The sequence below is a fragment of the Octodon degus genome, unplaced genomic scaffold (assembly GCF_000260255.1).
Source record: "Octodon degus isolate 3935 unplaced genomic scaffold, OctDeg1.0 scaffold00018, whole genome shotgun sequence".
NCBI classification, from domain to species: domain Eukaryota; kingdom Metazoa; phylum Chordata; class Mammalia; order Rodentia; family Octodontidae; genus Octodon; species Octodon degus.
Genome location: NW_004524594.1, coordinates 2,273,159 through 2,294,759, shown reverse-complemented (window position 1 = coordinate 2,294,759; position 21,601 = coordinate 2,273,159). Strand labels below are relative to the sequence as shown.

The following is a 21,601-nucleotide window of genomic DNA, read 5'->3' as shown; positions in this document are numbered from 1 at the left end:
GCCCCAAAACCGGGTGTGGTGGCGCATGCCTGTAATCCCAGCGCTGGGTAGTCTGAGACAGGAGGATCACTACAAGTCTGAGCTGTGTAGCTAGACGCTGTACCAAATAAATAAAAGATTAAAATAAGAAATAAAAAAGTTTAGGGGCTGGTGAGATGGCTCAGTGGTCTAAAGCACCTACTTGGAACAAGCTTGGCTAAAGCACAGGCACCGCGGTTCAATCCCCCAGCACCACATGCCAGCCCGCCCCGCCCCTGGTGGGCTGAGCTGCCCCCACACACACAATAAATAAATGTAAAAAAAAAAAATAAAAAAAGTTTAATTAAATAAAAAATAAGGACAGAGTCAAGCGAGGTGCTGAGGTAGGTCTTGAAAGTCCTTGTTGAATAAAGACTCTTGTGCCTTTTACTCAAGCTGTGAGAGCTACATGTCAGGCGCTGAGCTAGACCTTGCAAATACAAGTATAAACAAGCCGGGGCCCTGCTCTTCTAGTTTAATGAGGCAGGCAGACCATGAAGCAAGACATGCCTGCACACATGCCAAGGCCGGGGACAGGGCACTGTGCAGGGGCAGACAGCAGGAGGATGCATCTACTCGGAGCACTGACCCAGGGTCAACATGAGTAAGTGTGTGGGGTGGGGCGAGGGATCCGCACTGGGAGAACAGCTTGTACACTGCCCTAGAAATGAGAGAAGGCTGTGACTGCCCTGCTGCTTGGCTTCATTTAACGTCACTACATTGCTGACTGAACTGCCAGATTCCTCCACTGCTCATTCCTAAGATGAGGCGAGGCTCATGGAAACAGATCAAGAGCTCCAGCCTTAACTAGGCCACCTCAGTCCACCCCTGACATCACTGCTGGTATCTACAGTTTCTCTCGCCGTCCAGTCAGTCGCCCAGTCAATCAGCAGGCCCCATGCCAGATGCCAGGGGAATCAGAGGGCTCCACCTGGCCCCCAGGCCTGTGGACGGTGCCAGCCACATCCCCGAATCCTCCATGGAATCCAGCTTGCTGCACAAGGTGCCACTGGGACTACTAAACATAGACAAAAAGAAAATAAATTCACGCGACAGCATATTCACTCTCTCAGCCACACACTCTGCACTGTTTTCTTCCTGCCAAGCCCTCCACTGCTGCCTGGAAGGGCAGTCTTCCCTCATCCTAGATTCTGCCACTAGAAAATGCCAAGCATCTCAGCACGGACAGAGATGGGTGAAGAGCAGGAGTTCTGAGATCAGAATAATCTGGGGGAATCCTTTAATTTGCCTCAAAAGGTAGAATCTGTCATTGGACACTCCGTTGCTTTGTCTGTAGATCGAGACTAATATAATAGCTCTTTCCTTGGGCTCTGTTGAGTGAATGTAACTGGGCTAGGAGGAGAGCAGACAATAAGATAGTTGCGTGGACAGATTATTGTCTACCTTAGCGTTCATGATACGCGCTTCTTTTAGAAATGGCAGGTGAAGTGGAACCACGTCCATGATGATATGAATGATGGTGATTCGAGAATGCTGGTAGGCAGTTGTGTAAGTCACTGTCGGAGTCGCAGCAACCTCCTCCAGCTCAGTCAGCTCGTTCCTGGGGCGGGCCCTGCACAGGACGCGTGTAAGGGATCCGCGGTCCTCGAGACTGGCCCACGCCCAGACCTCCCGAGTGCTGGCCTGCGTCACTCGCGGGGTGACCTGCACCTCCGGGGCGGGACGACACATGGTGGAAACGTGAGGGGGCGGGGTCGGCCCCACGCCACTGGGCCAATCGCCGGCCAGGAGACGTGTAGCCAATGACAGAGGAGCCTAAGGGCTCTGGAGGCGGGGCCACGGAGAGGAGCGGCGGCGTCATAGGTCACTAGGCGGGCTGTGGGCGTGGCCCACGGTGCCTACTGGGGCGGAGCGGCGCCGGCGGCAGCAGTCCGGGCGGAGATGGCGGCTGCTGTGGGGACTGGGACGTCCGCAGCCCCGACTCCGGCGGCCGGCACGGAGGGCGCCTGCTCGGTGCACTGGTTTCGCAAAGGGCTGCGGCTTCACGACAACCCGGCGCTGCTGGCGGCCGTGCGCGGGGCGCGCTGCGTGCGCTGCGTTTACATCCTCGACCCGTGGTTCGCGGCCTCCTCTTCCGTGGGGATCAACCGCTGGAGGTAAGGGGCTGGCGGCTCGCGGGCGGAAGGCCGGGTCAGACGTCCCTTCCGGCCGAGGGAGACGGACAGGGAGGATGGGGAGTCATTCGTCCTCGTGCCCTCCTTGGGCCGGGGCGCCACCCCTGACACAGCCTTTCCGCACTGTCACCCTCTGCGCCCCAGAACGAGCCCGGGGGACAGAGACGGTGGTTCCCCTGGCACAGATGAGACCCTTGAGTCCAGGCTCAAAGTCGGCCTGTCCAGGACTGACAGCCAGTGAGTGGCCCAACGGGGACTCCCTGGGGAGGACTGTAAGGGGCGTGCACAGAGAGAGGCGGAAGGACGGAAGGATGTGTTGTGGTTTGACTGCGGGAATGGGTTTCTGTTCGCATTCCTCAAATGAGCTCATTGCCGAGCTCTTGGAGGTCATCCGTAAGCCACTGATGTATCTGAATTACTCTTTCACGCTGGCTTCCCTCCTGGCTTCCCTCCACTCTGAGTTGGGCTTCGGGTGTCTAGAGACCCTGCTTAGCCTCTGCCAAGGCCTTCTCCCTGTTTTGTACGTAAAGATCCCCAGGGCATCTTCAGGCAGAGGCATTTTATGCCTTGAGCATCAAAGCAGTACTTAACTCATTTTAGAGAATCCCTTCAGCCACTATGACCTTGCTAGAAAAAAAAAAAAAATTAAAGGAACCTAAATGTCACTCCCTTCCGCTTACAGGATAATTAAGTTATAATAGACTATACTTTTATCAGTCGATATGATAAGCATTAGGAGCAGAAAAGCCATGATAGCAAGGGACCCTCTTTAGTGGCTGTGAGGAGATGAAATCCTTTTCCAGGACCAAAGCAAAGATTAATAGGCAGCTGGTATATTTTCTCCATAACTGTATTCAAAACAGAACGTTTTGATACACAGTGTACCCTTCACTCTGTAAGACCCTACGGCAGTGGCTTGGTTTGTTTGCATTGTTCTGAGGGATGTTTGCTCGAGCAGCCTTGTTGCCCAGATAGAACGGTTCTCCCCCCGCCAGATACAGTGACTCTCAGCTCCATTCTTTCCTCTCCAAGGTGTGTGCTCTGCTAAGAGACTGAGTGCTAGCAGTAGGTCTGTTAAAGGTCCCTTCCTGCCCCATTTATATAGAGAGAACAACTAAAGATAGTCCTGTGAAGAGCCTGCCCACACTGTTTTCAGGCTGCTTGATTGCTCTGACTTGCTCCAGTTTCCATAGATAGGAGGTTGGGTTGACAAACATCCTCAAATGACCATCTAGTGTGGACATTAAACCAGGCCTCAGACTTTGGCCCCCTTCTGGCAGCATGCCGACCAGAGCAGACTAGCTAGAATGCAAGCTTCCTGTTTGTTACACTGTCGTGAAGGTGACTCTTCTTTTGCTGGGTTTTGGGGACCATTGCACAGGACTGCCTACTCCTTTGTGACAATGAAGATTAAAAAGCAACAAGAACTGCTGCTGAGTAAAGTCCATTTTCACTTGGAATTGTGTTTATGAATTGCTGTGGGTCACCCTTTTGTGATTGTGCTTTCCGGGGAGTGAAGGAGAAAAGGAATGTAGCAGCTCTGATGCGTGAGTTAAATCTCCAAGTCAGGGCTGTGCGGGAATGCACATATTAAGCTAGTGATTGGTTAACGAATTCCTATTATGTGCCAGACACTGGTGTAGGTGCTCTGAAGGAGCAGCTGTGTGTCTGTGTTTTCAGCGCTGCCAGGGCCTTCGTTTTTAATGGAGAAAGACATCTAAGTAATCATAATTTAGTAGGACTAAGTGCCATGAAAAAATAAAATAGACTAGAGCAATGTCAGTCTCGTTGTGCATTGGAATCACCTAGGGGTCCTTAAAGGAGGCATGCCCCTCCCCCGCCACTTGTTCTGGCCCTGACATTAGGGTTTTGAGGAGCTCATTGCAGCAAAGCTAGAGAAGCACAGACCTCTCCAGGCAGCCCGGGAGGTGTGTTGCCGTGGTACATTGGCAGGAAGTCTAATTAGTGCTGGCATCCTGGAGAAAGGTGAAATAATACAAAACAAATTGAATTGGGTAACTGTGCCCAGGCCTGGCACCAGACAGGCTCCTACCAGCCCCAGTGTTCCTGCTCCCAGATGGATGAAGGCAGGGCGGCCCTTCTGCTTTGTGCCCAGGGTTGGCGGGAGGGAGGTACACTAGTGCCAGCTGACTGTACCTGTGCATAGCTACAATGCGTGTAATCTTCCGGTGGCTCCTCCTGGATCCGGGGAGTGGTCGAGAATTGTGCTGCAGAACACAGCGGCTTGCATCACTCTGTCTGAAAGTTGGAGGTCCCTCCGTAAGAAGTTCAGGAAATCCACATCTGTCTTCTGGTACTCTCCTGCGTGTCCTCACTCCCACACAGCATTTTTCTGCAGGTGGAGTTAGAGGAAAGTGACTGTGGGTGACACTCTAAAGGAGGACAGGAGGAAGACAAGCAAAAAGTATGCATGTTCGCTGGCCTGGAGGGGGCAGCGCTAGCGGTGGTAGGAGACCTTGTGAGCTAATTGGGAGTAGGAGTGCTCTTTACTGTTTTCTCCAGCCCCTTCTTTCTCACATTTGCTGCCTCTGAAGGAGGCACTGTAGCTAGAGCAGAAACAAAGGGAGGGTGTAAGCAGCTTTGGGATTCCAAAGGAGCACTTCAGTAGGCCCTTGCCACTCTTAATTACCTTTCTCCCATTTGCAACTTAGACTAGGTTGGCAACAATTCCTACCACACTTCATTAAAGTCATTTTGTCCCTGGCTTTCTGCTGCATCCCTTTCAGGAGCTTGTGGGACAGAGATTGCTAGTAGAAATACAGTATGCTCTCTCAGCCCATTTCTCTCAGAATTTGTAGAATGGGTAAACTGGGAACTCTTCTCCGAGGCTTGGTGAGAAGGCCTGTCTCTCCCCGTGGGCTGGGAGTGAAACACTGCTAGGCCATTGAAGCGGGTAACTCTTCCGTGGAACTTGGTCATCCAGAAAGGGATTAGGGACTATAGTCTACTACTGGAGGAATCGTGTTTCTCAAAGCCATTTATGTGGTACCCAGGCAAAGTGCTGCCGCCGACAACACATGTCCATTACCCAAGAGGGATAAAAACTTTTATCTTTCCTTTTGAGATGAGGAAAGGATCAATTTTGTTTTGTTTCTAAATTATCCTTTTCATGTATCAAGGGCCTTTAGCTAAAACCTCTGAAGAATACATCTGACTGCCAGTCAACAACGACCCATTTCAGCATGAAGAAGCCAGAGCGGTCTTCGCCCATATTTCCCTTCATGGCAGTTCAGGTTACTTCTTCAGAGGGGGGAATATTGTAGGCAGCCGAATTAGATAAAAATATTATAGGCAGTCAGACAGGGCCAGGCCCTCAAAGGAGACAGCACACAAGATGAGATGCCTTACAACTGTGGGAGGGGCGGATGCTCCTGCTGTGAACCAGACCTAAAGACCTAAAGGCCAAACAAATGCTAAAAGAGTAGCACCTGGGATTGATATTCTAAATAGGTATCAATCACCTGGAAAGACCCAAGTGAGTCACTAGCCCAACCCCCAACAGAGAGAGACCCTGTCCCGCATTCCAACCCCCAACAGGAAAAGACCCTGTCCCATATGTAATCCCATTGTTGACCATAGTTTTGTCCCACCTCCTGCCCACCTAAGTGAGTTCTCATTCTCTCTACCTTAGCCCCACATGGTTTTACACTATAAAAGTCCCTGGAAGAGACAACTTCCCAGGGAACTACCCACTCAGGCCCCCCTCCTGTCCCTCTCTTGGACAGGAGCTTTCTTTCTCTCAATAAATATATTCTGCTCATAAAAAAAAATAAAAATAAATAAATTATCCTTTTCATGGGGTGTACATTTTCTTGATTATGTAGCAGAGATTCATTTATCAATTTATGCTATGTAGCCAGCCTGTGCCAGTCAATGGTTTCATCAATATGGTTAGATAACTTTGGCTGGAAGCAGAGGAACTTGGCTGGGGGCAGTCTGGACCCCAGGGAAGAACTTACTATCATCCTCCCTTCCCCCATTAACAGCCAAGAAAGCCTTTCTCAGAATCTGCCATCCCTAGAGCTGAGTTCCCTGGTAACATACTCCGCGGGAAAATCTGTCTGCTTTATTCTAAAGGGCTAGCCTGCTGGAATACCCAAATCCAGAGTCCTCGGTATTTTTGGAAATTCCAATTTGGTTTTCTCCAGTCTGCCTGCCTCTGGCTCCCGGAGACTTACATAATGTCATTCAGTTGCACATGTTGCCTGAGCCAAAGAGTGAGCTTGAACTGCTCACACAGGACCGTGTGCTTGAATTTAGGCCATGTGAGCTCAGCTTAGAACTGCAGGGGGAGGTGCCAGACCCCAGCACCCCCACCTCCAGGGTCCACGCGGGTTTCCTCTGGATGCCCCGACTGCAGAAGAGAGAAGCTAGCCATGTACAAAGGAGGAGGGCTCCAAGGCACCGCGCAGGTTGGGTTCTGCTGCATGAAAGAATGTGTAGTCCTGTCCCAGTGAGCCCTGCCAGGGAGCAGCTCTGCTCTGGTTCCTTTGACCTTATGCAAGCCTGTCACCTGGCAGGCCTGAAAGGCTGTGCAGCAGTGTGGTAGTGACCTACCAGGAGCCCCTCTGCCCCTGCCTGTTCCTTCCTGGGAGTCCTGCTGAGCCCTCCCTTCCCAGGGCTTATCCCAGGGTAGTTGAGAATAGCAGTTTTTCCCCAGGGCTCGAGAGGTAGAAACCAGGATCTCAGGGAAAGAAGAAAGCAAGCAAGCAAGAAAGTGCACAGTAGATAGGAATCTGAAGCAAGGACAAAAGCCAAAAGCAAAGTCCATTTCCAGAACTGTACAGATGAATCACTGGGTTATCCTGTAAAATGCAGGCTCTAGGTCTGGGATGGAACCTGAGGTTCTGCAGTCCAGCAAGTTCCTGGGTGATTCACAGCCAGCCTCGGGCCTCAGACCACACTCAGGGGACCACACTCGGGATGCTGGCCTTTGAGCTGGACCGTGCTGCTCCCAAATAGCTGAGCCCTGGACCGTGTAGCTTATTGCTCCCTGCACAGCAGGGACAGTGGATCCTGGTGCCCAAGAATGAACACATGATTGGGATGTGGTGATGCCCGCCTGTAATCCCAGCACTCAGGAAGCTGAGGCAGGAGGATTGCTGTGAGTTCAGGGCCAGCCTGGGCTACATGAGTTCAAGGCAGTCCTGAACAACATAGTGAAGCTGTCTCAAGAAAAAAGTGTGGGGCCGGGGAGATGGCTCAGTAGAATATGCACTTACCTGGCAAGCGCAAGGGCCTGAGTTCAAGCCCCGGTCCCTCAAAAAACAAAAAAAGAAAGGAAAAATAAAATGATGCTATGAAATAAATATAAAAAAAGAAAGAAAAAAAAAGTGTAACAAAAGAACAACAAAAAGAGTGAACATACTGACCCAGACAGCTCTATTACCTGGGGTCAAATTCTGGCCACTTAGTAGGTACAAGATGTTGTGCAAGTTATCTTCTCTGTACCTCAGTGTCCTCATCTGTAAAATGGGAATAAAAATAGCGCCCTCTTCATAGTACTGCTTGAGAATTAAATGAGAGCACTTGCAGAGTGGTGCCTGGTACACTTGGATGCTTATTTGATGTGGGGTTAGAATCAGGCCCTCTGCTCCTTCCTGTCCTGGCTAGACATCTCTGTCGAAGAATGAGAAAGCATCTCTTATGTGTGCTAAGAGAAGAGCAGAAAAGCTAAATTAGGTCTAAAAATAAAGTTCTATGGAAGGCAGATTGCAACATGTCCCGGAACCCAGATTCCATGTGCATTGGAGCCTTATTAGAGCTTCAGATTGGAATCCTGGGTAGCCCAGTGGACTGCGCGGCTGGAGGGGCCAGGGAGCCTCAGACGGAGGAGTCTACCCTAAGCTTGGGCAGTTTCAGTTCCCACTTACCCTAGGCACTCTGCCTGAGCTGGTTTCTGGTGGCTAAGTCTATTTTGTTGGTCTGTCACTGTCCCTCTGGGAGGAGTAATGAGACCTAGAGGAGAGGAGGGCACTGCAGGCGTCACCAGTCACCATCACCGTCACACACAGCGTCACACACAGCAGCTTAGCACTAAGTGGGTGTCAGGTTTTCATTAGAGGAATTCACAGAGGTCACCTGTTAGTCTCCCCCTGTTAACCCTGTGTGCTCTGTAGAGTTGACAAGATGCTTTGACCTTGTGGAATGTGGGCCTGCCAGTTTGGCCATTGGATTGTGCCCCATTGTGTGCGTCAGAGGCAGCAGCAGGAGCTGGTTCTGGTTGCAGCCTGGGCATGGTCTCTGTTCTGTAAGCCACCAGGGGTCAGGGAATGTGATGTGCCCCAGAGGAGGTGCAGGGTTTCATTGTGCTGAAAATAAAATCTGGTGACTCCTGTTGACAGAGATCAATGATGCTGGGTTTGAGTGGGAGAGGCCGGAGCTGGATAGCAGGATAGCAGGCTCATCGGAGGACCCATGACACGGGCAGGGTCCACTGCCAAGGCGTGGTCCTGAGGAGGAACAGAAGAATGGCAGTGCGTATCTGAGTGAGGCCTGTGCCCATCCCTGCGCGGGATTCCAAGCTCACAGCCTGGAGTCTCACCCTGGCGTGTGCTGGCATGGCACAGGATAATGAAGCACTGGGTTAATGTGCCTGACCTGGGTCCTATACCAGTTCTGGCACTTACTAAAGCTATGATCTTGGGCAAATTCATTAACCCCTGTCCTTCTCAGTTTCCTCATCTATACCACTGGGAAAGTACAGTTTCCTTCACAGTGCATGGAGAAATTAAATGAGGAAATGCACTTAAAAAGTGTGCAGATACATAATCAAATTGATAATCTTGATTGCCTCTGAGAAGAGAAGCAGGGGAGGACACTTCTTCCTGTGCACACTTTTGTCCCTGAAACACATGAATGGTTATCTGGTTAAAATGTTAATTTATAAATAAATCACTGGAGGTACTCAGCAAAGGTTAATTTCCTGTCCTTCCTCCTGGTGATTCAGCTCTCCTGCAGGGGCTCTTGAATATCCTTCTTGTCCTCCCACCCCAACCCCAGCGTGTTTGTTACTAGGTCCCTTGTCCCTTTTGGCTTGAGAAGTGGGTGGGTGAGTCTTTTATCAAACAGCAGAGGGAACAGGGACCCACCCAGGCTGCGTGTGACTGTGGCATTGGAAGCATGCGGCCCAGAGTGCACACAGGGAGGCAAGGAGGTCGCTGACAGGGTGGGTGGGGCCGGCCCGTGTGCTTCTCTGCTAGGGGATCCGTTGTCTTCCAGTGCAGAGCCCACCGTCTTCTTTCAGATGGCTTTCTCATCCATTCTCTCATGTGATTCTCATACCAAGGCAGATGGTTACACACTGCACACTAGGCTGAGAGAAGGGAGAACGCATCTCTGATCCCTTGGGAGCACAGCAGGCGGTGCAGCTCATGATTGTCCCACTAGTACCTTGGGCCATGCTCTGGGCTAAATGGGCTTTCACATTATTTGGCATCCTTTTCATAGCAAGTCTGAGTACTAACGCATCAGCATCTTTGTTCCTTAGTGCAGAAGAGAGAACAGGCTAGAGAGGTGCCTAGAGCCATGTGCCAAGAGGCGCCAGGCCAGGATCCCCTCCCAGGCTGTGCTGACCCCGATTCCTCCCTCCCGGGCTAGAACCCATCCCTCTGGCTCTGCAAACCTTTGTTGGACACAAAGCAGGCCAGTTTCCTCCTGCCTTAAGGAAAGAGCCCTCTGCTAGGCGACCGCTGACAAGGCCTGTGTGGCCCCTGCAGGTTTCTGCTGCAGTCTCTGGAAGACCTGGACACGAGCTTAAGGAAACTCAACTCCCGCCTATTTGTGGTCCGGGGACAGCCAGCAGAAGTGTTCCCAAGGCTATTCAAGGTGAGTGTGTGGGGCCCGAGAAGATGGGGAGACGCTGCTCCTGTTGCCAGCAGATGCACTGCTCTGACTGAGGAAATGAAACTGGTGGGGCTGGCAGGGCCATCAGAGGGCTGCTAGAGAAGGGGAAGCAGAGGCAGTCACAGAGCTTGCCTGCAGGATGGAAAGACTTGTGCGAAGCCAGTGTCTTGTTGGAGAGCTCCCAGCTCGTCCAGCCGTGCAGTGCAGTAAGTCATTGCTCCCAGGGCCACTGGCTTGCTTAGATGCTTTCTTGGCTCAGGCCAGTAGACGTAATCAGGTTCCTGCTGTGCCAGGACTTGGAGGGTGGAGTTTCCTGTCTAGCAAGGGCTGTTTCCCATCTTGCTTTGCTCTGCTTCTGGAGAGAAAAGTTGCCTTTCCAAGGGAGCGTCTGTTTCCTCCCAGTGATAAAATCTTCACTGCGGGACGCCACATAGACTTCTATGTGCCCTGTGGGAGCGGCAGCCTGTTCTCTCCCAGTCCTTTAAAAACTGTTTAGAGACAAAAGTACTCATAGGCGGAGGGCTGCAGGGCAGCCTCTTCATCCTTAGCAGCACATGCTAGTTTTTATGCCCCTCCGCCCCAGGTCCATGGCAGGAGAAGCCTGATGTCAAGGCAGACAGCTTCATAAATATGTCATCGTTCCCTTCTCTCCCTGCACCCCCAGTTACCCACGTGTGTACAGATCACTCGGCACTAGTAATTGTTCACATCTGCTGGGGGCTGACACTGAGTCCAGACCATGTGGAGAGCTGATGCACTGACCCCCTCCCCCTGCTTCCCCTCCAGGCAGCTCTTGGGGCTGGCACCATTGCGTCTATTTTACAGGTGACAAAACAGTCATGGTCACAAAACTAGTAAGCCACTGACTCCAGAGCTGTGTCCTTGCCGCCATACCGAGCAGGACGTTTGCTGGGCTGGGGCATAGTCCAGTGGTAGATTGCTTGCCTGGCAGCCCTCAGCTGGCATTGCTCTCTAACACTGGGAAAGAAGGGTTGCCTCTCACCCTTCCGCATTGCCCCTCTTCCCAGCACCTCGGAAGCCAGCCCAGTTACGGCTAAGAAGATAGACTACTCATTGCTTCAGTCATTCGTTACTTAGTGAGCTTTGCTATGTCCTAGGCCCCATATCAGATAGCAGGGTAACGGTGATAAGTGAAACAGCATAGTTTCTGCTGAGTCCCCACTCTAACGGGAACCAGGCAGGTGACAGGCAACTTCAGTGCCATGAGATAAGTGCTCTGTTGGAAATAGGACAGGGCTAGGAAGAATCGGAGGGAGTCATTTACTAATGGTATTGTTACCATTCTCAGGGGTGTAGCAAGTACTTAATGGTGTAGTCCTGTAAGCATAGTACTTGGCCTATGGGAAGTGCTCAGTAAATGTGTAGTGCTTTCTTCCTTGTGTGGGAGCTTGTTCATCCTGCCGAGGACCCATTCCCACCCGCAGGGCTGCATCAGGACCAGACCAGCCTGGCCATGCCTGGGACACTTGTTCCCTGGGTACAGAGCCTTAAGTGACCATGAATGACTGCAGACCAGTTAGAGTATGTTTTTCTTCTTGCTAGTTACCAGCTCTGAGTGGGGCTAGAGGTGTCCCTATAGGCTTTCAGTGGCCCAGCTTTCTTTGGGGTTGCTGAGAGACTTAGACATCTCTACCAGAGGTGACTGAACACTTGGAATTCCCTTCTCCACCTTCGGCTACTCTGGTCTGATTTCTCCCAACCCTGGACTGGCTCTTGTTCCTCCTTCCCAAGCCAGAGAGCTGGATCCGATTAGCTCTGTTTGCTCCTGGCCTCAGTAGTGTTGCTGTGGAAACCATGAGGACACTTCACATAGCATGAGATTGCCAAGAAAACTAGGCCACAAGTTTGCAGGCTCTGAGGAGTCCTGGGAAAGGCTTACCGAGCAGACGGAAGGTGGCGGTCCTGTCCCCTGCTGCCTCCACTGTGAGTCAGTGCCTCTTTCTGGACAGGGCCTCCCCTGGGAGCCTGTATTTATAGCTTTCTACTGTGTTCTCCTACTCCAGACACCCTCCTCTCCTGACACTTTCACTGTGCCACTGGCCTCGCCTCGCGGGCTGCCTCCTCATACTTTCTCCACCTTGGTGCTTGTTCACTTTAATTAGCATCCCTCAGGGCTGGGGCCATAGCTCAGACGCACGGAAGCGCCTCCCTGGCAAGTGCAAGGCCCCGAGTTGGATCCCTGATCCCTGGCCCTGTGTGCCATACCAGCCCTGGATCCCTGGGCACGCCATGCCAGCCGCGGAACCAGGCGCAGTGGTGTGCACCTGTAATCCCAGCACTTGGGAGGCTGAGACAAGAGGGTCACTACAAGCTTGAGATCAGCCAGGGGGCTACATAAGTGAGCACACGGCCAACTTGAACTGCGTAATGAGACCCTGTCTCAAAAAAAAAAATCAGTGTCCCTCATGTGTTCTGCAGCCATTCTGCCAGAGCTGGCAGCTGGCTCCATCTTCTCCCAGGAAGGAGCTCCTACCCAGTGTCCCCTACTTCCCCAAACAGTGCTGAGCATGACAGTCTTTCCCCGCAGGAATGGGGGGTGACCCGCCTGACCTTTGAGTATGACTCGGAGCCCTTTGGGAAGGAACGAGATGCAGCCATCATGAAGATGGCCAAGGAGGCTGGTGTGGAGGTGGTGACTGAGAACTCCCATACGCTCTATGACCTGGACAGGTAAGGGAGGGGCACAGGGTCAGGTGGCCCACCCTGAGGGCTGGGGACTTGGGCCCCTGCTGAGTGGAGCTCTGGGAAGATCAGCCATAGGGCCACTGGCTCCTGGGCTATGGCACTTTCTGAAGCCAGGGCCTCTAGAGCAGTTCACAGGGAGCTGAACCTGATTTGAGTGGCAAGAAGGCTAATTAGGCCAAGGTACGGAAGCAGTAAGGGCTCCTCAGGGTCTTCATAACTGTCCCCCACTCACTGCTCCAGTCCCGTTTGTGCTTTGTGCACCCCCCTCCTGTCGTGCTGCTCCGTGCTGCCCTCTGTCCTCGGCACCTGCTGCCTGGGACCCCTCCCAGCAGATCCCTGATCTCATAGGTCCAGTGTCTGTACCGAGGGTGAGTTCCTCCAGCCCGCTGGCCCTCTGGGTTTCCAGGCCATGCAGCTCAGTGTTGTTTGGCAGGCTCTGGAGATATCTGCAAGGACCTGGTAACCACAGAGCAACTGCCTTCCAGTGACAGACCTCTGTGCCTCCTCCTCTTTCTCCTGCTGCTGCCAAGCTGGCAGCCACCCCTACTCCCTGCCCCCTCTCCGTGACTGGGCCACCCGCCAGGAGGCTGGGTCACACAGCTGCGCACGTGAGGGCCTCAGGAGGAGAGGTGGGGTGCGGAGCTCTTCCTCCAGCCACGTGCGAGCTGGGAGGACTGCAGAGCAGGGCCAGCCGTCTTGCTCGGTCATGGAGCGCCCGCGCAGCAAGCTGACAGGAAGCAGCTCGCCAGCCGGCTGGGTCTTGCATAAGCTGCCTCTTGGCCAGCAAGAGCCCAGGATCTGGCTGCAAACCCTTGCACTTCTCCTAACATAAACAGCCTTCATCTCATCTTCACCTCCCGCATCTCCTTTTGCTTCTTGCATGAGTGCAGTTAGTTGACCTACTCATGGAAAATACTTTGTGACTGCGAAGCTCTGGAGGTATCAGTTGTTGCTGTTCCTCCTGCACTAGCCTCTGCTCTGACAAGCAAGGGCCAGCAGGAGGAGGGTCTCCCTAGAAAGGAGCATGTTCGCAGCTCCACACCCACTTCTCCAAGGCTCCCGCTGGCAAAGAGAAGGCCATGGTGGGGTCAGATAGGCCAACGACAGAGAAGGCCAACGGGGACTTTTCTGTGGTTAGAGAGACACGGTCAGTCTCTGTCTTTAGGCGGCTCCAAGCGGACACCAGGGAACCTGGCGTTGAGTCCCAGCTTTGGCCCTGCCTTGCTCCATTATCAGAGGCTCCTGCTCCAGCTCTCTGGGCTTCATTTTCCCTCTCGGTAAAATGGAGATGCAGCCCCCACACCCCCCCTTTCCACTTGGGTGGGACCTGTGAGCGGATGAGGAGAGCCGCCCCCAAAGCCTTCCGAGTTGGGCTCTTTCTGGGTGGTCAGGGACTCGGAGCAAAGGGCCTTGGAAGTGATGCCAGTGTGTTTTGGGTCCCCAGGATCATCGAGCTGAACGGGCAGAAGCCACCCCTCACTTATAAGCGCTTTCAGGCCATCATCAGCCGCATGGAGCTGCCCAAGAAGCCAGTGGGCGTGGTGAGCAGCCAGCAGATGGAGGGCTGCCGGGCGGAGATCCCGGAGAACCACGACGACACCTACGGCGTGCCCTCCCTGGAGGAGCTGGGTGCGTGCGTCCTCCCGGGCCCTCCATGTCGCTTCTTTTGTTCATGGAAAGCAACTTATTGCAGTTTTCTTCTTTGTCAGATTAATGCATGTTATTATAGAAGACTTGTGAAATACAGAGCAACCAAGTGGAAATGCCCTCTGTTCTCCCACCCCAGTGACCACTTTAGCTTGGAGGGTGTCCTTCAGGTCCTATTGCTGCGCATACCCATGCAGTCTTCCGTTTCTGGCCCCTGCCTCTTTAGTGCTCGCCCCTCAGACAGCGGAAGACACCCTCCGCTCAGGTGTCTGTGGGCCTCTCAGCAGACGATGATCAGTGCTGTCCGACCCTCGATCTGAACAGTTAGCCTTTCTGACTTGGGACCATACTCATTGCCTGCTCATGTGAGAGGGCAACAAGTCCAGAATTGTTCTGATCTGCCTAGAATGATGAGGGGCTGGGAGAGGGGAGGCACAGAAACAGGAGGAAATAGTGACACCTGGAAGAGAATGGAGGTGACCTAGAATCTGTTGGTGTCAGAAGCAACAAGAACTGTGGTTCAGCCCGTATAGAGTATAAAGAGCAGGTCTGTGTGTCTGAGCTATGAGCAGTGGCTGAAGCGGCCTGACCTCCAGGCTGTGACTGGCTTCTCCTCTTACAGGGTTCCCCACAGAAGGACTTGGCCCTGCTGTCTGGCAAGGAGGAGAGACAGAGGCCCTGGCCCGCCTGGATAAGCACTTGGAACGGAAGGTATGAGCCTTGAGCTCATGGTGCTGGTGCCCGTGCAGCAAGGGATGTGGTGTGGGACTGTCTCTTGGTGCTTCTTGGCACAGCTGGGTAGAAAGTGAAAAGCTCTTCCTTGTGGCAGAAATAGCGACCACAAAAGCAGCAGCAATCGCAGCCACTGTTTAGAGCCCTTCCCTCCTGCTGGGTGGTGCATTTCTGGGTGAAGCACCTGCCTTTAACATTTCCAACAGCCCTGTGAGGTAGGTATTACGTGCCCCATTTTGTAGGCTACAGAAGTGAGGCTTAGCAAGGTGACTGACTAGCCTGGGGCCACACAGTTGGTGAGAGGCAGTGAGACACTGACTGGTCGGTGGGAAGCAGGCACCAGGCTGCCTTTCTCGTGCAGTATTTGTGGGCAGGCATGCTGTACTAAGATGGTGTCTGCTCACAGAAGTCTGTATGATTATTCTGTGTTAATGTTTGCCTGCCCCTCGTGCTGGGTCTCCTCCAGGGCTTGTGCTGGAGGCACCCCTCAACCACGGCACACAGGTGGTGTCTCCCCCATAGTGCTTTTCTCCTTTCCTAACCCTAAGGGCATCTTTTTTAATGACAGAACCAACAGTTCCGTCAGCTGCGCCAAGTCACGGGAGTGGCGGAGGGGCAGGGGGGAAATGACAAATGGAATGGCAGAATAAAAGTGTAAAAATGTAAAAAGTGGGCCGGGGCCCTAGCTCAGCAGCATAGCGCCTGCCTGGCAAGCATGAGATCTTGAGTTCAAGTCCCAGGACCAAAAAGGGGGGGGGGGAATATATATATATATATATGTATATAGAGAGAGAGAGATTGAGAACTAGCCTTTATCCTCATAGGTTGTAGTTTTTTCACCTTAAAGGCATTTTATAAAGCATTCCCCCTCAGATCACCAAGTCAGGAGTTGTTTTCCCCCATGCCCTTGGAGGACCCCTTCTGTCATAGAGCCTTATACCATGGACCCATCTGCCCCCGGAGTGGCCAGAGGAAATACTGTGCCTTTCATATCTGAGAGAACAGAGCTGCTGAGTGAATGGGAGTTGAATCTGTTCGGGATTTTTGAACTATTCAGTCTCCAGATCCGATGTGAGCAGCCTCTTACACCAGATGTCCTAGCTGCCACAAAGGCTGCCCAAAGGATGGCAGTAGAGTATCTCCAGAGTCTGCTAAAGATGATGACATAAATGAGTGATGAAAGATGCCCTTAGGGGGGTAGAGAGCTAGCTCAATGGTCTAAGAGCCTGTCTGGCAAGCACAAGGACCCAGGTTCGATCCCCAATACCGCATGCAGCACCCAGATCCGAGACCAGACATGGTGGCACACACCTGTAATCCCAGCACTAGGGAGGCTGAGCAGGAGGATCACTATGAGTCTGAGCTGCATAGTGAGACCCTGTGACAAATAAATAAATACCAAAAAAAAAAAAAAAAAAAAAAATGCCTTTAGAGTTAAGAAAGGAGAAAGGCACTATGGAAATAAAGAGCGTGAGGCTCAGAGCAGTCAGTTTAGTTTGCAGCTGGCTTTTGAGAAGAGGTCTTTAATGCATACAGTCAGGAGTCCAAGTGGGAGCTTTCAGGCCCAGCTGGGCTAGGGGTCCAGGGAATGCTGTTGGGAGGCATCTGCGTCTCAGCTACGCTCTCCTTGTGTTTTGGTCCATTCTCAGGCAGACTTTCCTTGAGTAGTGGCAAAGGTGATCACCACACATGCTGTCCATGGGTTTGACAACAGCAGAGGAAGGCGTGTGCCTCTTTCCCAAGACCCTTAGAACATGCCAGGGAGTGCTTCCATCAGCTGGCCTTGGCATAGAACTTCCCAGACTCAGCCAGTGTGGCTGGGGTCTTTTCCTGGCGTTGGGAGTAGCCTTAGCTCAGCCGAGTCAAGCTGCTTCTCCACAAGAAAAGAGGTGCTCTTAGCAGAGGAGGGCGGCCAGCTGTGTGATCTACACTTCTGGGCTACCCATGGTGGCTGAGGACAAGGACCCTGCCCAAAGCTCTTCTCATTATGGAATGCAGCCCCCAGTGACACATTGTACATTAGTGACCGTCAGCCCCACAGACAGAGACCTCCAGGCCGTGTGTGCCCTATAGACTTCCCAAAGGGTCCAACCCAGGCCCAGCGGACCTCTGCTATGAGCTACCCATTTGTGAGCCAGTACAGCATGGAGTAGGGCCAGTGAGCTAACTCAGTGGACTAAGCACCTGCTTAGGCAAGCGCAAGGACCCGGATTTAATCCCTGGCACCACACGTTGTGGCAGCCACAGACTCTAGACATGGTGGCGCACACCTCTAATCCTAGTGTGGGGAGGCCAAAAACAGGAAGATCACTGTGAGTCTGAGCTGCACAGTGAGACCCTGTACTAAATACAAAAAAAAAAAAAAAAAATCACAGGACAGAGGGACTCACTGCACTTACCATGGGTGTCCATCCAGTCAGAACATCCAGCCTGAGCATCTCCACCAGTCCAGTGGCCTGGCTTCTTCCACAGAATGATACAAAGGAGAAGACAGAGGTCACAGAGGCATAGTACTAAACAGCCCCAACTTAATTAGGAGTGGTCTAGTCATGGTCCACAGTCGCCTGACTCCAAGGCAGGGCAGTACAGCAGAGGCCTACTGGAGGAAGAGCTGTTCATGTTATGGCACCAGGAAACAGAGAGAAAGGCAGAGCATGGAGAGAGACTCTCAGCAACCCCACCTCCATCAGCCCCTGCCCAACCACCTTCCAGAAGCCCTGCCTGTGAGCCCACGAAGGAAGCCCTTGGGACATTCTCCATTTAAACCATAATAGAATTAAAACTAATTGCAGTTGTTTAGGTACCAGTACTAAACTATAGCATGTAGGGGTGCACGGAAACATTTCAGACGTTCAGGAAATAATTGTAAAGTCTGGGTCAGAGTCTTTCGGAAAGAGGAGACCATTCTGGAATGTTGGGCAAAGTTCCTGAACTTTGATGGTGGTTGCATGGGTGTTTGCCTTGGAAGAACTCATGAAGCCTCATGGTTGTGTGGGTTTCTGTCTGTTCCGTTTAAAATAAAAGATTGAAACAATATGAGGTTGGACATTGAGGCGGCCTGTGCTGGGCCAACAGAGACACCCAGCGTCCGCGCCAGTGCTTAGGTGGAGACCTGAAGGAAGAAGTAGCTGCCCAGGTAGCAGTGGGAGAAAGACAGGCTGCAGGTGCAGGGTGTGCGGAAAGAAGAGCAGTGACAGGCAGGGCTGAGGGTGGGGTCTTCTAAGCCGAGTGAGCTGTGCACTGGATTTGGGCCTCTGTCCTAAAAGCAGTAGGATTACCAGGTCTCAAAAACAGACAGGGGCCCCAGGAGATGGCTCAGTAGAGCACAAGGGCCTGAGTTTAATCCCTGGTTCTGCAAAAAAAAAAAAAAAAAATCAAACCTAACATGAGTTTAAGAAGAGCATGTTAGGCTCAAGGCAGCCAGGTAGAGCCATCTGGGTTAGAACAGGGACTGGAGCCATCTGCGTGAAAGCTGTGTTAAGTACAGAGAAGTGGTATTGGAAGCTGTCCACTGGAAGAGCTAGGCAGAGTCTAGGGCTGCTGACTTTAAGAGCTGAGTAGAAGCCAGGCCTGGCCGTTCAAGGCCAGCTTGAACACACAAGGGAGACCTTATCTCAAGTAAAGAAGGGCTGGGTAGAGGAGACAGAGCCTGTGAAAGGCTCAGAGCAACCAGTGCTGTGAGGCAGCGAGGAGAGCATGCAGTCAGTGAGGCCCGAGGAGCGGAGGTGAGTGAGACCTCAGCAGGCAGCTGCTGAGAGACCCTAAAGTACATGGACAGAAAGTGCAGGATTCAGGGCCTGCAAGTCAAAGGCCACTCTGGCTAGAGCTAGCCAGCCACTTGGGCTAGAAAGGAAGGAGAGGGGCAAGGGAGAGGCCAGCTGCCAAGGGGGAAAGAAGGCCTAGGATGAAGGCCCATGGGGGCCAGCAGGCCTCTGTTCTTGGTTTGCTTTAGTCTGGCTTGCAGAGAGGAGCAATTTGATTGCTCTTCAGGTGCTGTGGGGATGGGAGCTGGAGAGGGAGTGGGAGCCCAGCGGGAGCGGAGTGGAAGCTGCCAGAGAAGGAAGGGGCTATGACAGCAGAGCGGGAGGAAGAGAAGCAGGAGGGGCTGGCCGTGGCTGATCCCACCTCCTGGGTGCTCGGCAGAGGAAAGGATGAATCCGGGAAGGGTGCGGCAGGTGGGGGCCTCCAGAGGGGGCCAGGGTGTCGGGAGGTGAAGGGAAAGTAGTCCTCCATAAACTGTAATGCGGGGTCAGAGCCCCTTGGAACCTGCAGAGAGCAGAGACAGGCAGAGATGGAGCCCTTGAGCCTCCCTTCCTTGCTGTCAGGAGTTGGTGGTACAAGCGCTGCTCGCTGCCCAGGACCTGAGGGTGGGTGAGAATGCAAGGAACCTGAAGCAGGAAAGTGGAGCATAATGTGAGGGCTATTGATGAGAACACAAGATCAGTAACATTAGCTGGCAGGCCCCAAAATAAAGGCCTCTGTTGGTCCCCAGAAATGGGTCAGGAGTTCCCTGCTTCCCTGGCCACGCACATGTGCACGCTGAGCAGTGCTGAGAAGTTGCTTTATGTCCAGGGTACATTAGCAGCCTTCAGGCCTGCGGTAAGAGCAGGAACAGAGCTGGAACGCACCCATCCTGTCGAACAAGAGGCTTTGCTCTCTTCCAGATAATTATAGCTTATTCAGTACCTTCAGAATTCTCTCATATCTCATTTAATCCCCAGAGATGGGAAACTTTGCTCTTATTTAATAGATATGTAGCCAAGGGACTAAATAACTCATTCCCTGCGAACCAATTTCTTTTCTTAGAGCCAGGGATATAGCTCAGCAGCACAGCACCTGCCTGGTAAGCACAAGGTCCTCAGTTTGATTCCTGGTATACAAACAACCACAAACAAACCAATAAAAAGTAGTTTCTTTTCTTTCTTTCTGGAGGGGTGAGTGGGTGGTACTAGGTACTAGGGATTGGACCCACTCCTTTGTACTGAGCTTCATGCCCACTCCCTTTTATTTTTTAACTACTTGTTTATTTATTTTTAATGCATGTATTTGGTACAGTGTCTCATTACGCAACTTGAACTCGTAATGATCCTCCTGTTTTCGGCCTCCTCAGTGCTGGGATTACAGGGGTGCACCACCACGTGCAGACTGGGTCACCAGCTCCATGCACCTGGGGGTGGGGCTGGCGCGGCATATGGTACCGGGGATACTGGCCCTTAACCGGCTGAGCTAACTTGCCGTTCCTATTTTAACTTTTTAAAGGCTTGCTAAAGTTCCCAGGCTGGGTTAGAACTTGCAATCCTCCTGCCTTAGCCTCCCAGAGTGCACCACTACACCTGGCCTTGGGCCACAAACAAGTAGGGAGCTAGGCCAGGTGTCTGCCTGGCGGTTCCATCTCAGTCTGAAACACGAAGCAGAAAAATGCTCAGTGTTCAAGTCCTGATCTGGTGGCTTACTGTCTATTGGCCAAATCATTTCCTACCAGGGCCTTTTGTCATCTTTGCCCTGTCCTGTAGGCCTGGGTTGCCAACTACGAGAGACCCCGGATGAACGCCAACTCCCTGCTGGCCAGCCCCACAGGCCTCAGCCCCTATCTGCGCTTCGGCTGCCTTTCCTGCCGCCTCTTCTACTACCGTCTGTGGGACCTGTATAAAAAGGTGAGCACAGTGGACTGCACGCCCTCTCCAGTCCAGCCAAGAGGGCAAGGCCTGCTGGGCAACAGCCTGCAGAAGGCCCTTCCCTGCAGGTCCTAGGCCTGGTCCACGGGAATTGGGGATGTGTAGGTTTCTAAGGAGGAAGAGTCAGGTGCACTGCAAATCACGAATCTAAGTAAGCCCTCCTTTCCACATTGTGTGGACACACAGAAGGAAAGCAGGCCTCAGAATGTAGCCATAGAGGTGGCAGGTCTGTTGGCAGCAAGGTCCTCAAGAGTGAGAGCACAGAGAGGGAAGCCAGAGCCAGCCCCCCATAGGAGGGCGCAAGGGTGAGGGCGTGACTACAGGGGCCGCGTGCTTGGCCGTGCCGCGGGAACAAGAGCAGATGGCCCTGTGGCAAGCCATCCAGGGGAGAGGAGAGCATGCCCGGCCTCCCCATTCCTCAGATCAGCCACTGTCTGTGTCTTTTACTGTCATTTCTCTGTCTTTGCCAGTGCAGGGCTGGTGGGAGTCTTGTGACTGCAGGAAATGGTTACTCACGTGGAAGTCAGATCTCTTGATTCATCGTGGACCCAGTTGCAGAGTATATGATATCACTTATTTAGCCAGATCTAGACTGAGCATTTTTCTTGTGTGTGCTGAGACAAAAACTCCCTTGGGCTTTCTAGAAAATGGAGCCAGCCAGGGAACAAGGACCAGGATCATGAGCAGTCTCAAAGAGTTTGGGGCCTGTGGTGGATTTCTGCAACAGTGTCCCTCTCTTGGCACCCCTGTAGCCGTTCTTCACATTCAGAGCAGTGGGTTGGCAGGCAGGAGCTGAGGGACGAGTTTGTTGGCACTTGATAG

The 21,601-nt window shown here is 52.6% G+C and overlaps 1 protein-coding gene across 2 annotated transcripts in view; it reads left to right on the top strand.

Annotated features, from left to right (window-relative positions):
• The first annotated feature begins 834 nt into the window (after positions 1-834).
• The window catches only part of Cry2 (cryptochrome circadian regulator 2), a 34,930-nt gene continuing 14,163 nt past the window's right edge, over positions 835-21,601 (top strand). Inside the window, exons 1-6 of one of the 2 annotated variants that reach the window (XM_023710483.1) lie at positions 835-1,021; positions 9,893-10,001; positions 12,568-12,710; positions 14,170-14,354; positions 14,995-15,083; positions 20,618-20,758. In XM_023710483.1, the coding sequence (XP_023566251.1) occupies positions 924-1,021; positions 9,893-10,001; positions 12,568-12,710; positions 14,170-14,354; positions 14,995-15,083; positions 20,618-20,758 (765 nt within the window). In that variant the 5' untranslated portion in view covers positions 835-923. Of the gene's footprint in view, positions 1,022-1,877; positions 2,136-9,892; positions 10,002-12,567; positions 12,711-14,169; positions 14,355-14,994; positions 15,084-20,617; positions 20,759-21,601 lie in introns of those variants that run through there. The other variant, XM_004627013.2, reaches the window with a different exon arrangement.